Here is a 13,084-nt window from a genome sequence, read left to right on the forward strand (position 1 = left end):
ATTGTAAGAGGGACTTTACCTAATAAATGTGATCAGTGAAACCTGGTTTCTTGTGCCCTCAATGAATCCCCAACAATAAATTAAAAAAAAAAAATGGCTTTGAGTAGAAAGAGAAAAAAACACCCTTTACCAAAACCTGACAAGGATATTACAAGAGAAAAATAAAAAAAACACTACCAATATTCCTTATAAATATATCTGAAAAATTTTTGACAAAATATTACTAAATTGAATCCAGCACCTGATAAATCCTATCACAACAAAGTGGGATTTATCCCAGGAAAGCAAGATGGGTTCAACATACGAAAATCAATTAATATAATAAACCATACTAATAAAATAAAGGACAAAGGCCACATGAACATCTCAATAGGTGCAGAAAAAGCATTTGAGAAAATCCTACCCACTTTCATAATGAAAAGTATCAAACACCCAACAAACTTGGAATAGAATGTAATTTTACCAATTTGATGAAGGGTGTATACAAAAAGACCCCACAGCTAGCAGCATCCTTTGTGTTGAAAAATTGAAAGTTGTCTCCCTAAAATCAGAAAGAAGATGAGGGTGCCCACCCTGAGCATTTCTCTTTCCCATTGTACCAGAGTGGGCAGGGTGCGCACGTGAGAGAAAGATATAGAAGGCTTCCTGATGAGAAAGGAGAAGTAAATCCATCTCTATTCACAGATAGCTTGGTCTTATATTAAAAAAATCCTAAAGAATTCACATAAAAAAACTATTAGAGCAAATAAATGAATTTGTTAAGACAGCAGCATACAAGATCTAGATACAATAGGAATGAACAATTTGAAAATGAAATAGAGAAGACAATTTCATTTTTCAATAGCATCAAAAGAAATAAAATACTTAGAAATAAATTTAACAAAAGAAGCATAAGACTTGTATACAAAACACCTACACCAAAGGTAAAGACATCCGGAGTTCATGACTTGAAACACTTTATATTGTCAGAGGCAATACTCTCCAAATTGATCTATAGACTCAATACAATCCCTACCTAAATTCCTCCTCCTTTTGACAAAAATTGACAAGCTGACCCTAAAATTCATGTGGAAATACAAGGGGTCCAGAATAGCTAAAACAATCTTCAAAAAGAAGAACAAAGATCAAGAACTCACACTTTCTGATTTCTAAACTCACTTCAAAGCTACAGTAATAAAGATTCTGTGGTATTGGCAAAGTGTAGACATTTATGCCTCTAGAATAGAACTGAGAGTCCATGAATAAACTCAGACATCTACGGGCAATTGATATTGATAATGATGCCAAGAAAATTCAAGAATAGTATTGGGACAAATGGAAAAACAAATGCAAAAGAACGAAGTTGACCCTCTACCTTACACCATATGATAATTCATCCAATGGATTAAAGACCTAAATATAAGAGTTAAACCTACAAGATTCCTATAAAAATATTGACATAAATCTATAAATCAGTGTGACCTTGGTTAGGCAATGGTTTCTTAGACATGACATCAAAAGCACAAGAAACAAAAGATTAATTAAACTTCACCAAAATTAACAACTTTTGTGCTTCAAAAGACAGCATCAAGAAAGTGAAGTGAAAAACCCACATATTGGGAGAGATATTTACAAATTATATATTTGATAAAGAACAACTATCCATAATAAATAAGAACTATTATAATTCAACAATAAAATAACAACCAATTTAAAAATGGGCAAATGATCTCAAATAGATATTTCTCCAAAAAGGATATATACATATCTAAGAAGCACATGGAAAGATGCTCTACATCACTGGTTATGAGCGAAATGCAAATAAAAGCCACAAGGAGAGACCACTTCAGTGAGAGACCAGAACTGTAACAAAAAAGATGGGCAATAGCAAGTGTTGGCACAGACGTGGAGAGACTAGATTCCACACGCACCGCTGGTGGGAATGTACAACTGCAGTACTCGAGATGTAGAGCGGGGACTTACCACGTGACCCAGTAATTCCAGTCTTAAGCATATGCCCAAGATAACTGAAAATACATATCCACGCAAAAATGTGCACGTGAGCCAAAAGTTTATGGCACCCAGGTATCTATAAATTGATGAACAGATCAACAAACTGCAGTGTATCCAAACAGGAGAATATTATTCAGCCATAGAAAGGAATGAAGTACTGATTCATGCTACCGTGAACCTTGAAAGTGTTATGCAAAGAAGCCAGACACCAGGGCCACGCGTTGTAGGATTCCATGTGCATGAAATGTACAGAATAGGTAAATCTGTACATGGAGCAAGCACAACGGTGGTTCATGGAGCGGGAGGCACCTGGGGAGGCCTTGCTAATGGGTACAAAGTTTCTTTCTGGGGTGACAAAAATATTCTGAAATTAGATAAGTAGTGACGGTCACACAACTTTGTGAATCCACTAAAAACCTTTGAATTGTGTACTTTAAAAATGAACTTTATGGTATGTGAATTATATCTCAATTTTTTGAAAAAGAAAGAAAATGCTCTATGAAAGCCTAAATAAACCATACAAGATGGCCATAAGCAACTCTGTGAAGGGAGGAAAAGCATTCTGGGTACGTGAGTTCTGGTGGATTAAAAAGATACATTTAATGTAAAAAAACGCTCCTGCTCCACTGCCTTCTATGCTGACCTAATAACCAAGTATTCTATTCATTAAATACGGATTTGACATTATTAGTCAATTTCTTATGGGGCATTATATGATCATGGGTATAAATGACCCTCAACACTCGTGGTTTTCTTGATTATTTCTTTCGTATGCTAAATGTCCCTAATGGAGACTAGCAGTCCCTACCATGTTTTATCTTCTTTCTTTATAAATAAAGGGTTGCTGTGGGAGGTAGACATCATACATGAAAAATGCAAGCTGGCTCCAGGGCAGGTAATGCCAACTGATGAATGAATGATTTGTAAGAACTAGAGGTAAATTCCTGCCCCAAAGCTGACTTTGTGTCTACCATGATCCAAAGCTTATACCTAAATCTGGGCCTTAGATAATTTTTACTTCTTTTCTTTTTTTTTTCTCTCTAATGGATTTAAAGCTAGGCGCCCCCCTATCCCCCCCACCTTTTTAAAGTTTGGTTAGTTTTAATTGTGAAATGGCCTCATTTTCCTGAAAACTCCTGTCCTTCCTGGACGGCAGGTTTGCTAGTCTTAGGAAGATTTACAGGTTCAAACCGGGCCCAGGCCTGCTAGACAACAATGAAAACTGCAACAAAAAAATAGCTGGGCATTGTGGCAGGTGCCTGTAGTCCCAGCTACTGGGGAGGCTGAGGCAAGAGAATCGCTCAAGCCCAAGAGTTTGAAGTCGCTGTGAGCTGTGACTCTACCCAGGGTGACATAAGGCTCTGTCTCAAAATAATAATAACAATAATAGAATCAGAATGAGGTCAAGTGTTAATTAATAGTTGTGTTACTAAGATTCCAGCCTTTCTGCTCCTTCCCTGCTCTCCCATGTTTCAGGATCACACATCTCCTAAACCCAGAAAGACTGGCAAAGGCCTACCCTAGCCTGTATTTTCTCTCTGCTTTTGACATCAAAAGCTCTGAGCTTCTCTCAACTATAACAGGAAGGTTACAGTTGTGCCTGCTCCATGCCACAGCGATCTGTTGAAATAGTCAGCCTTTGTGCTTTTATTTGGGATCCAAATATTTAGTTTTGAGAGATAGATTTTATCTTAGAGTTAAGTTCACTTCCTCTCTGGGCCATGCCAGATGCCACTTTGCATGCTGGCCCCTGGCTTGCTGGGTCTCTCTTTGTGTGTTTTCTTCCAGTTGCACAGACTTATTTTTAACTCCTCAAGGGAGCATTGCCAAGGCCCTTCCTGGGCAGTGGAGGACGGCCAAGGTGCTTAATGGGTAGCAGTGTGAAGAATTCACATGCAAAAATGAGCCCTGGACATCATTCCTGCTTAATGCTGGTCTACAAATGAATTATAAGTCTACTCTGAGTTCAAATAGACTGGAGAAGCTCATCATTGAAAGCAGTCCTAAGAGAAATGCTTTTTACAAGTAATGAGTTCAGCTAATGGGTTTTGCTTTGGCAAAACAAAATCGAGAGCCATCATTTAACTTTTTGGAAATTTGTATTTGTATCTATTGGTTTTTCTTTTCTTTTCTTTTCTTTTTTAACATTACAATTTCATTACCTTACTCTTCTGAAGGTCACTGGGTGACCTTTGGGTTTTGTTGGGCCACAATCCGTGTGTTGGCAGAGATGTGCTAGTATGTCTCCTTGCCTTTTTAAACTCTAGATGTCACCTGCATTCTTTGGCTCCTGGGGCCTTCGTTCATCTTCAGAGTCACCAGTGGCCAGAGGAGTCTTTCTCATATCACATCACTCTGACCTCGGCCTCCCCTATTACATCTTCTTCTCTGATTCTTTTTTAAATTTTATATTAATGTGAAGGTACAAACAAGTAGGTTGCAGTGTTTGCATTTGTCAGGTCGAGTCCCTGTTGTAGTTGTGTCCCACACCCGAGGTGCACCATACACCCTTACGCTGTGCCCACTAAGTGGGAGTGTGCCTTTCCTTCCCTCTCCTCTCCTTTCCTTGAATATTAGTTTTTCTTAAAGGAAGGTTTACCTCCGTTTAGAAAGAGTAAGAATTTTCTGTGTAGGGACTTAAAGTATCAAATCTTTATGGCTTAATTTGGCTTCTGATCAGAACTATATCTGTCTTTGCTCAATTACATAAGCCATATTGGTTTTGGAAAAATGACAGCTCTGTACTCTTAGGATGGAATAAGATTTGGGGCACATTTTCTACCAAGGAACCTTATTGTGCTTCCTCCCCCGCCCTGAAAACTGGTTGTGGTCTGAGGCTGGATCAGGGGACCTGGGGACTCCAGGTTGGTCCAACGAAGGCCTCAGAAGTTAGTTCATTTCAGTCAGCAGTGAGACTAGGGTTATTTCCTCTTGGACTAACCTCTACAGGTACATTAGACAAGTCATCCAAGTGGTTGGGGCCTGACCCTAAAGTCAGACCACCCAGGTTCAACCAAGCCCTTCTCACTGTAGCTGCCAAGAACCCAGTGGGGGCAGAAGGGGTGGTGGAGACACAGCTGCTCACCTGGGGAGGAACACATCCATCCTGGCTCTCCTCAGGCTGCTGGTCCAGAGGTGGATGATGCTGGCTGTGAGGTGTGGCTCAATGTGGCCCAGGGGAACATCTTTGTCACGGGGCAGCAGCAGGAACAGACTCCCCGTACTTCCCAGGTAAGGTAGCTCCAGAACCCCCACCTGATGGCCTGCGGCATCCTGGAATTGACCTGCAGGTTCAGTGGGTGGGGGATGAGCTCTGTCTCAGGAGCCAGGGCAACCCACACAGTTGACCCAGGAGAGGCTGGCTTTTCAACACAATGAACCCAGGCACCTCTCCTCAGAAGGCTGCTGGGAGGCCAAAATCTGTTGGGTGATTTGGTCACTTTTTCTGATCCTAAGACCTGGAATCTGAGTGTTTCAGTCAGCGTCCTGGCAGGGATGGGGGCCATGGTAGGGATGATGGCACATGGGAAAGCTATACAGCAGTCGCCGTTAGCCTCAGTACACACGGCCAGGACGACCTGTGGACCAAACCCTATACATACCCTTTCTAAGTGACTAGCGGGTATCACAGACAGTGTGCAGGCGGGGACCAGGCTCATGTCCGGGGGTGGGAAAGTTGGGACAGAGGGGGACGGTGTGAGAGTTCATGCTGCTCGGAACAGCGAGCAGCATAAAATTAAGAAATCCTTGTTTCTGGAATTTTCCATTTATTATTTTTGTTTATGGGTAACTGTGACCTTGAAAAATGCCACCTCATACTTATTGGGGGGTGCTCCGGTCTTAGAGGGACAGCCAGTCTGATCCCAGGCTGTCGCGCCGCGCTTTTCCCAATATGTTGACTTCCGGTGAGCCCCTCCCTTACTGCAGCAGAAGCGTGGGAGTGGGGTGTCCTGCACGATAGCCCCTCAAATGTCGCGGAGGTGCATGGTCCACCCGGTCCCGGAAGGCTCCCAGGCCCCTGGTCTTTCCTCCCACCACAGGCTTGGTCCAGCAGGTGGACCGTGGGAACGCTCTCTCGTCTGTGAGAGCGGGGACCTGGCCTCCTGCCCAGCCTCCTCCCCTTTCCCTGCCAGCGGGGAAGGGCTCACCGTAGTTGACCTCGGCCATCTGGTGCATCGTGGGGACCTGGAGGACCAGACCGTGGGCACAGGTGAAGGGCAGGAGCTGCGTATCTGTGGGGTAGAACCTCTTCCGCCACGTGCCCTGAAAGGTCATGGTGCTGACCAGTGCCAGCTGAGCCCAGGCCGCGCCCTGCCCTGCAGGCGGGAAGCGGGGTTGAGGTTAGCCCGTGTGTGTGGATGCGGACTGCAGAGGCGCAGTGCGAAAATCGAGGTCTGTTTTTGGAGAGGTGGTTTCTCTTTCTTCGTTTTACCATGTCTTTACACTTTTCTTTAAAATGTTTGATTTTTGACCAGCTGCCAGGGCCAGGGCCGCAGAAGCTGCTTGCAGCTCCTTGCTCAAGAGCAGGATAGGGGAGGAATGGCAGGTGAGAACTTAGAAGTTGGCGGGGTCCCTGACGCCGCCAATGGGCGCAGGGAGGGGCGGCTCCCTGCAGCTGGGTGTGCAGTCCTCTTACCACAGGTGTTGCCGCCAGCTGTTGCCAGAGACAGATCAGGATGCTCCCCTGATTCTGTCCAGGGCCATTTTCCAGGAATCGGGAGATATTTTCTCCCCAGGCTCCCACCTGGAGGGACTCAGTGCTGTGATGGGGAGGTGCTATGTGTCACCCCAGTCTGCCCAATGGCCACTGCTGAGCCGCCCCTTCACCTGGACCACAGTGTTGAGGGCACCGTGTTCCCAGGGCGGCAGTTACAGCTTGATGCAGAGGCAGGCAGGGGAGCAGACAGCTGGCCCTAAGGGAAGGTCCGCCCAGCCCCTGATTTGTTTGCTGGGCCCTGTCTACCTGCTTTAACAAGTCCTCACAGCTCCTCCCAGCAGTTCTGTTGTTATCCCCCATTTCACAGACATGGGAACTGTGACCCAGAGGAGCTGGCCAAGGTCACATACCTGTGAGGGGGCAGCCACATCCACCCAGGTGCCCCTGGCAGAAACCCTGGGTTTGAACCCAGCGGCCTGACTCCAGACTGCTTTGCACAGCATAGGAAGCTGACGCAGAGAATTAAGCATTATGAAGAAAATGAAAAGACTTGGTAAAACAGAAAGAGAGAGAGAGAGAAGGAACCTTATCAAAGAAGATCTTCATTTCTGTGTTTTAACTCAGGGCTTGTCTATACACACACGGCGTTTTCAGTTCTGTCACTGTGTCCAAACCTATCACTTTCTATTCTGTTTTTTAAATACATTGGGTCTTTATATCTGTGTAGCTTTTGTAATTATCAAGCATGCTGGAGCCAAATCACTGGGCAGAACCCTGGCTTTGGAGGGGCTGGAGGCTTCACCCTCTGTGCCTCTTTTTCCACTTGTAAAAAGGGCACAGCCCAGGCTGTTTGTAAGTCTTTTTCTTCAATAACACTGGGCTAAACATCTTTTTGCATATGACTTTTTCTTCTCTTGAATTATTTCTTTAACCTGAGTTCCCAAGAAGCCACTTTTTTGGCTCCCACTGCATTTTGCTGCTATCAGGAGTTACACATGAGAGCAGGGCTCAGCAAGAACTCGCCTGGGAGACAGGTGCATGAGCAAAGCCTGTGTGGTCTCCCTAAACATGGGAGGCTCAAACAGCATGCTTCTCTCTCTCTGTGTGTGTGTGTGTGTGTGTGTGTGTGCGCACGTATGGATATTCACACATGGGAGGGCTGGAATGGGACAGAGAGGAGGGCCCCACAGGCCAGCTTTGGCTGCTTCCCTGAGTGTGTCACCCCACGGCAGTTTCCCAGCAGGACACACTCCTGCTGCCACTGAGCGGCCTGAACACCCCTGGCATCTGACCAGTGACAGGTGAGACTCTGCCTTTGCAGCCCTCTGATCCGAACCTCGTGGATATGGATAGTTTTCTCTTACCTGCTGTCTGTCTGGAGGCCTTGTCCTTGGCTGGGATGGCAGTACCATTGAGCTCACTGAGGTTGGCTGGCTCCAGGCTGCTGTTGGCCCACCCCGAGACCTGCTCCACAAAGCAGGGGGACAGTGCTGTTCCCACTTGCACAAAAAGGCTACAGGCCAGCTCTATCTCAGCATCTTGGCTGCAATTGGGTAGCGTGGCATAAACAGCATGCAAGAAATCTTTCACCTTTTGGTCTGTGAGAAAGGAGGTGGGATAAGTTGACGGGGGTAAGTGTAAGGACAGCACAACCTCTGTCAGCACATTCCATTGAAAAGGGACCTCAGCAACTCCACGCTTGTTTCATAAGGTTCATCCACCATCTGTAGTCAGTCTGGAAAAATCATAGTTAAACTACTCAGAAATCAAACTGGAACCACAGATTAAAACTTGGGAAGAAACCATACCAGATCTGAAAGAAATCAATCTGCAATTAAGTCAAATAGAAAAACACTGTCCACACCCCGAGTATGAACAGGGCCTATTCTTTCCTAACCTCCTGATTCAGGAACATAGATGGGTTCTAGGGTGAAGATTCTAGGGCCAGGAAAACAGCAGGTCCAGTGAGCAGGCTGATGGGATTTTTGTGCAGTGTCATGACACTGATGGGGGTAGCCAGGACATTGTGCTGTCCATGTATCTGACACAGGGACCTTACATCCATTCCCACAGCTGCACACCGTGAGCCCGGGTCACATGTAGATGCAGCCTCTTCTATAACTATGTTTTTATTTTGAGAAAGTGAGAAGTCCTCCTACCTCCACATCCCTGAGACCCAGCAGACAGCTCACTTCATTACTGTCAGCGAGAAACTGTGAGGACATTGAGGAAATAATAAGCATTTGACAGCGTGGATAGCTTCCACCTCTGTGGGTGACAGATGGACTTCTATGCATTCACTATCTATTTATACAGGAGATTGCTGCCTTCTCTCTGGAATCAATAGTGGGTTTTATTTTCAGCTATTATAGACTGCATCTCATAGCTGGAATGAGGCCTCCTGCCCACTGGTGAGTCCACAACACAGGTGAGTGCCCCAAGCCCTGCAGCCCGGCACACGCAAGCTGGGGGTTTCCAGAAGTGAAGTGCCCTGCTGTGCAGCTGTCCGTGAGATTCCACCTTCTCCACCTCCTCCATCTCCTCCTCACCTCTCCCCCTTCTTAGGCGCAGTCCTGTATCTGTCCACCAACCCTTCCTGTAAGACAAGGCTGGGTACCTCTTCCTGCACCATCTGGCCCCAGCTCTCTCTCACTGGGATTAATCTCTTACTTGCCTTCATGTCGCAGCGTCCATGCCGGGAGACAGCAGTAGACCCCTGAGTTACTTGCCCAATGTCCACTGGCTGGGGCAGGGGAATCCAGAATGCACCCCAGACGGGGCCTCCAGTCACTAGGCTGCAGACCATGGTGTCAGGCACATGTCGCTTGTCTACAAACATTCACTACCAAAGCAGCTTCTTAGAATCCACAACCACAAAAACCTGACTCAGAATACAGATTTCACAGGTCACAGACTAAGTGCTTGCCTTTTTTATTGTAGTGAGAAAAGAGATAACAAACATGTTTATAATCAGATTGCACTCTATTGAGGAAGGTCGTATGTACTTCTAGGCTCACATTCTTGCAAGGTACAATTCTCTTCTGTAGGCAGAAGAGAATTGAAATATTTTATTGGTCCATAGTGTAATGGTATAAAGTGACCTTGGGAATGATCATAGAACTCCTCTCTCCATCTTCCCACCCTCTCTGGGCCAGGGAACCAGTGTTCTCTTAGCCAGAAACATTGAAACAGCAGAGTAAATTGGCTCGAAGTAAATGTTTGTGTGAAATCCTTTCTCTGTCTGAGCTTGGTTTGTCTGTGCCCATTCGCACAAAGGAAGAGCTTTGCTGGCCCCACTGGGACATGCATAAAAACACTGAAGACTGACCGTGTTCATAGTACTTGCTGTGTTCTCTGCCCCAGTCACACGAATACTTCAGCAGCCTGTGAACTAAATGCCACTGTTGTCCCCAGCTTATAGATGAGGGGCCAAAGCCCAGACAGATCAGCAAACTTGCCCAGTGTCACCCAGTCGTAGGTGGTGGGGCTTCATTGCCCTGCCTGGCCACAGGGTAGAAAGACCCCACTCAGAAGAGCTTCGTTCTTGGAATGGACGTGGGGCTGTGCAGCTTGCAGCCTCCTTTTTTTGTTGTATTTACTGGATTCCTAGATTCTCATCTAGGAAGGTAAAAATTCTGTGTGTGAGTGTTGGTCTCAGCATGGAGCTGGTAGGTTGGTGCTGAGTCCCTGTGTATAGACCAGGGGATTCCAGCTGCTGCTGCTGGGCCTGTTCTAAAATACATAATCCATAGAACTAAGAGGGCAGGTGTGTCACTGACTAGAAGTCACAGATTCACAGACTCAGGCTGGTCAGAAGCATGGGCTCTGGAGCTGCACAGGCCGGGGGGTCCTCCCCTGTGGCTTGCTTCTGCTATAACCTCGAGCAAGTCACTTCGACTCTCTGAATTTGTTTGCCCATCCCTAAAATAGGGATGAAAATTACCAGTCTCATCAGGGGAATTGTGACAATTAATTAATATTTGTTTAGGGGCTGCAAACATTGCCCAGCACCTAGGAAGCCCTATGAAAAGGTGTCTGGGCTGGGCAGTGGCTCAAAGGAGTAGGGTGTCAGCCCCATATACCAGAGTTGGTAGGTTCAAACTCAGCCCCGGCCAAAAAAAAAAAGAAAAGGTGTCTGGGCCGGGCAGTGGCTCACACCAGTGACTGGCACTCTGGGAGGCCAAGGAGGGAGATTTGCTTGAGGGTGGGAGTTCAAGACCAGCCTGGGCAACACTCACTAACACGGTGAGACCCGGTTTCTTCAACAAATAGGAAAATTAGCTAGGTATGGTAGCATGTGCCTGTAGTCCCACCACTTTGGGAGGTTAAGTGGGAGGATTGCCTGAGCCCAGGAGTGTGAGGTTGCAGTGAGCAACAATCATACCATCACACTCTGCCATGAAACTGCAACATTGCCAGGAAGCCTGTGCGATTAGAAGGGAAGTCTGAGTGCTTTCTGTGGCAGTCTGCTGAGTGGTCGCCCTTCCCTGTGTGTGTATCTGGGAGCTGAGCCCGCACCTCCCCAGGAGCCCACGTGGGAGAGTGAGTGTGAGTGTGTGTGTGTGCAGGCCTCTTACCTTGCACAGTATACCCCAGGGCATCTGCCAGCTGCTGGCCAGTGTTCCCTTCAGCTCCAAACTGCAAGATCTCCAGGGGCAAGGACACACCAGCAGGAGAGATGACAAAGTTCGTCCCATTTCTGCCTCCTGCCACGTTCTGGTAGAGGCGAAGTGCAAACTCCGTTTTCAGCAGTGTGAGGCCTTCACGGAGGTGGCTGTCCCCTCGGAGGAAGGAGGAGTGAAGAAGGAAGAGGGTGACCAGAAGAGGCGTCATGGAGGCTGGGAGCGACCCTGCAGTTCAGAGGGGCAGATGCAGGTGAGGCCAGAGGACAGCAATAACAGAGGGTCATATCCCCCCGAAGACTGAGATGTCAGCTCTGTGCTCAGGGGCTTGACAAGCCTGAGCTGTGGGGCTTACCCACTCCTAGTCCCACCTGCTCAGGCTGCATTACTATTTCCTATTGTGCAACGTTTAAAATACTCACTATGATCGTTTTGAGAGCCAAACTGTGGCCAGAAGGCTTGCTTCTGTTACCACCTAGATGTGTGACTTTGGCAAGAGCCTGGTAGGCTCAGAAGTAAGCTATTATTATGTTGGGGGAAAGTGTGAGAAATAATCCTACTCATTTTTCTTGGTATTTAGCTAGCTTATAGCTGTGCCATGTCTATCAGGAATCATAACAAAAATAAATAATTATCTACCACGTAAAAAGAATTTTGTACATTATCGTTAATCATTCCAACAATCTCACTCAGTAGCTATTATATTTCCACTGGAGAGGTGAAGACTGAGAGGCTGAGGGCTGCAACTCAAACCCAGATCTTGTGCAGGTGGTGTAGATGCTACTGAGAACACCTGTGTGCATTAAAACGCCAACACCAGCCAAGCGTAGCCAGGATATCAGAATTCTTGTGATGTGAACTATTCTCGTAAAAAAAGAGGACACATTCACAAAGATAGATGTACCCTTCTAAGGAAGAGAGCATTAGCCAAAAAATAGTGCAAGAATAGAAAGTCAAGGCAAAACATGTGTGCAGCAGTCACGCCACACGTCCAGCCAGTGGCAATTTCACTAAGTTGTCTAACTGTGGTATCACACCTGATGGATGGGAGAGGCCCAGTCCAAGGTCACTTTCTATAGAGGTTTGCGAGCAAGGCTACTGGGCTTGACGTGCGTATTTTCTTTCTTTCTTTCTTTTTTTTTTTTTTCATGTTTTGGATAAAGGCGTTAAGACAGCAAAGCAAAGCATCATCTTTTTTCCAACCCCTCCTCCTCACAGCCAAGCACAAATGCAGTGTGCTGGCTGATCAGGTGCACGTGAGTGAGTGAGTGTGTGTGTTTGGGGGTGGCAGGTCTCAGCACAGGGCCATTTGTGAAAGCCTCCAGTCCCAGTGCTCTGGCAACTCCTATCCCCTCCCAGAAGTGCACTCACAGCAATCAGACCTTGACAACTTGGGCTCCCATGAGCAAATCCCCTCCATGCCTCACCTCGGATGAGCTGCTGACTCCTAGCTCCCCTGTCAGACTGTTGACGTCTCCTTGCTTGATCCTGCCGTTGTGGGTCTCCTGCATTTATATGCTCCCCTTTTAAAAAAGTGGAGCAGAATCTGCTTTGAATCACAAGACAGCGCAGAGAGGAAGGTGGTGATTGCCGTCTCTGCCGGCGATATCTCTGCCACTCAGTCCAAATTCCTGGAGCCTGGAGGTCCTGCAGGGAGCCAGGAGAAGCAGCCCAGCCCGGGCAGCAAAGCCCAGATCCGGACAGAACAGGGTCCTGGGGAGGGAGCCAGCCACACCCGTCAAGCCTTCTTAGGCTTGTGACCTGGTTGTACCAGCAAGGAACCCCTCATCGGCCCTTTGTCACATTGAGGAAT

At 46.7% G+C, this 13,084-nt stretch overlaps 1 protein-coding gene across 1 annotated transcript in view; it reads right to left on the minus strand.

Moving 5' to 3' along the window:
* SERPINE3 (serpin family E member 3) overlaps nucleotides 1–11,482 on the minus strand; it is a 27,706-nt gene extending 16,224 nt beyond the window's left edge. Inside the window, exons 1-4 of the mRNA XM_003800728.2 lie at nucleotides 11,227–11,482; nucleotides 8,014–8,247; nucleotides 6,141–6,308; nucleotides 5,078–5,276 (exon numbers count right to left, since the gene is read on the minus strand). Of these exons, the coding sequence (XP_003800776.1) occupies nucleotides 5,078–5,276; nucleotides 6,141–6,308; nucleotides 8,014–8,247; nucleotides 11,227–11,482 (857 nt within the window). The remainder of the gene's footprint in view (nucleotides 1–5,077; nucleotides 5,277–6,140; nucleotides 6,309–8,013; nucleotides 8,248–11,226) is intronic.
* Between the last annotated feature and the right edge of the window lie 1,602 nt (nucleotides 11,483–13,084).

The sequence above is a fragment of the Otolemur garnettii genome, unplaced genomic scaffold, assembly GCF_000181295.1.
Source record: "Otolemur garnettii isolate 467f Iridium unplaced genomic scaffold, OtoGar3 scaffold00182, whole genome shotgun sequence".
NCBI lineage: Eukaryota > Metazoa > Chordata > Mammalia > Primates > Galagidae > Otolemur > Otolemur garnettii.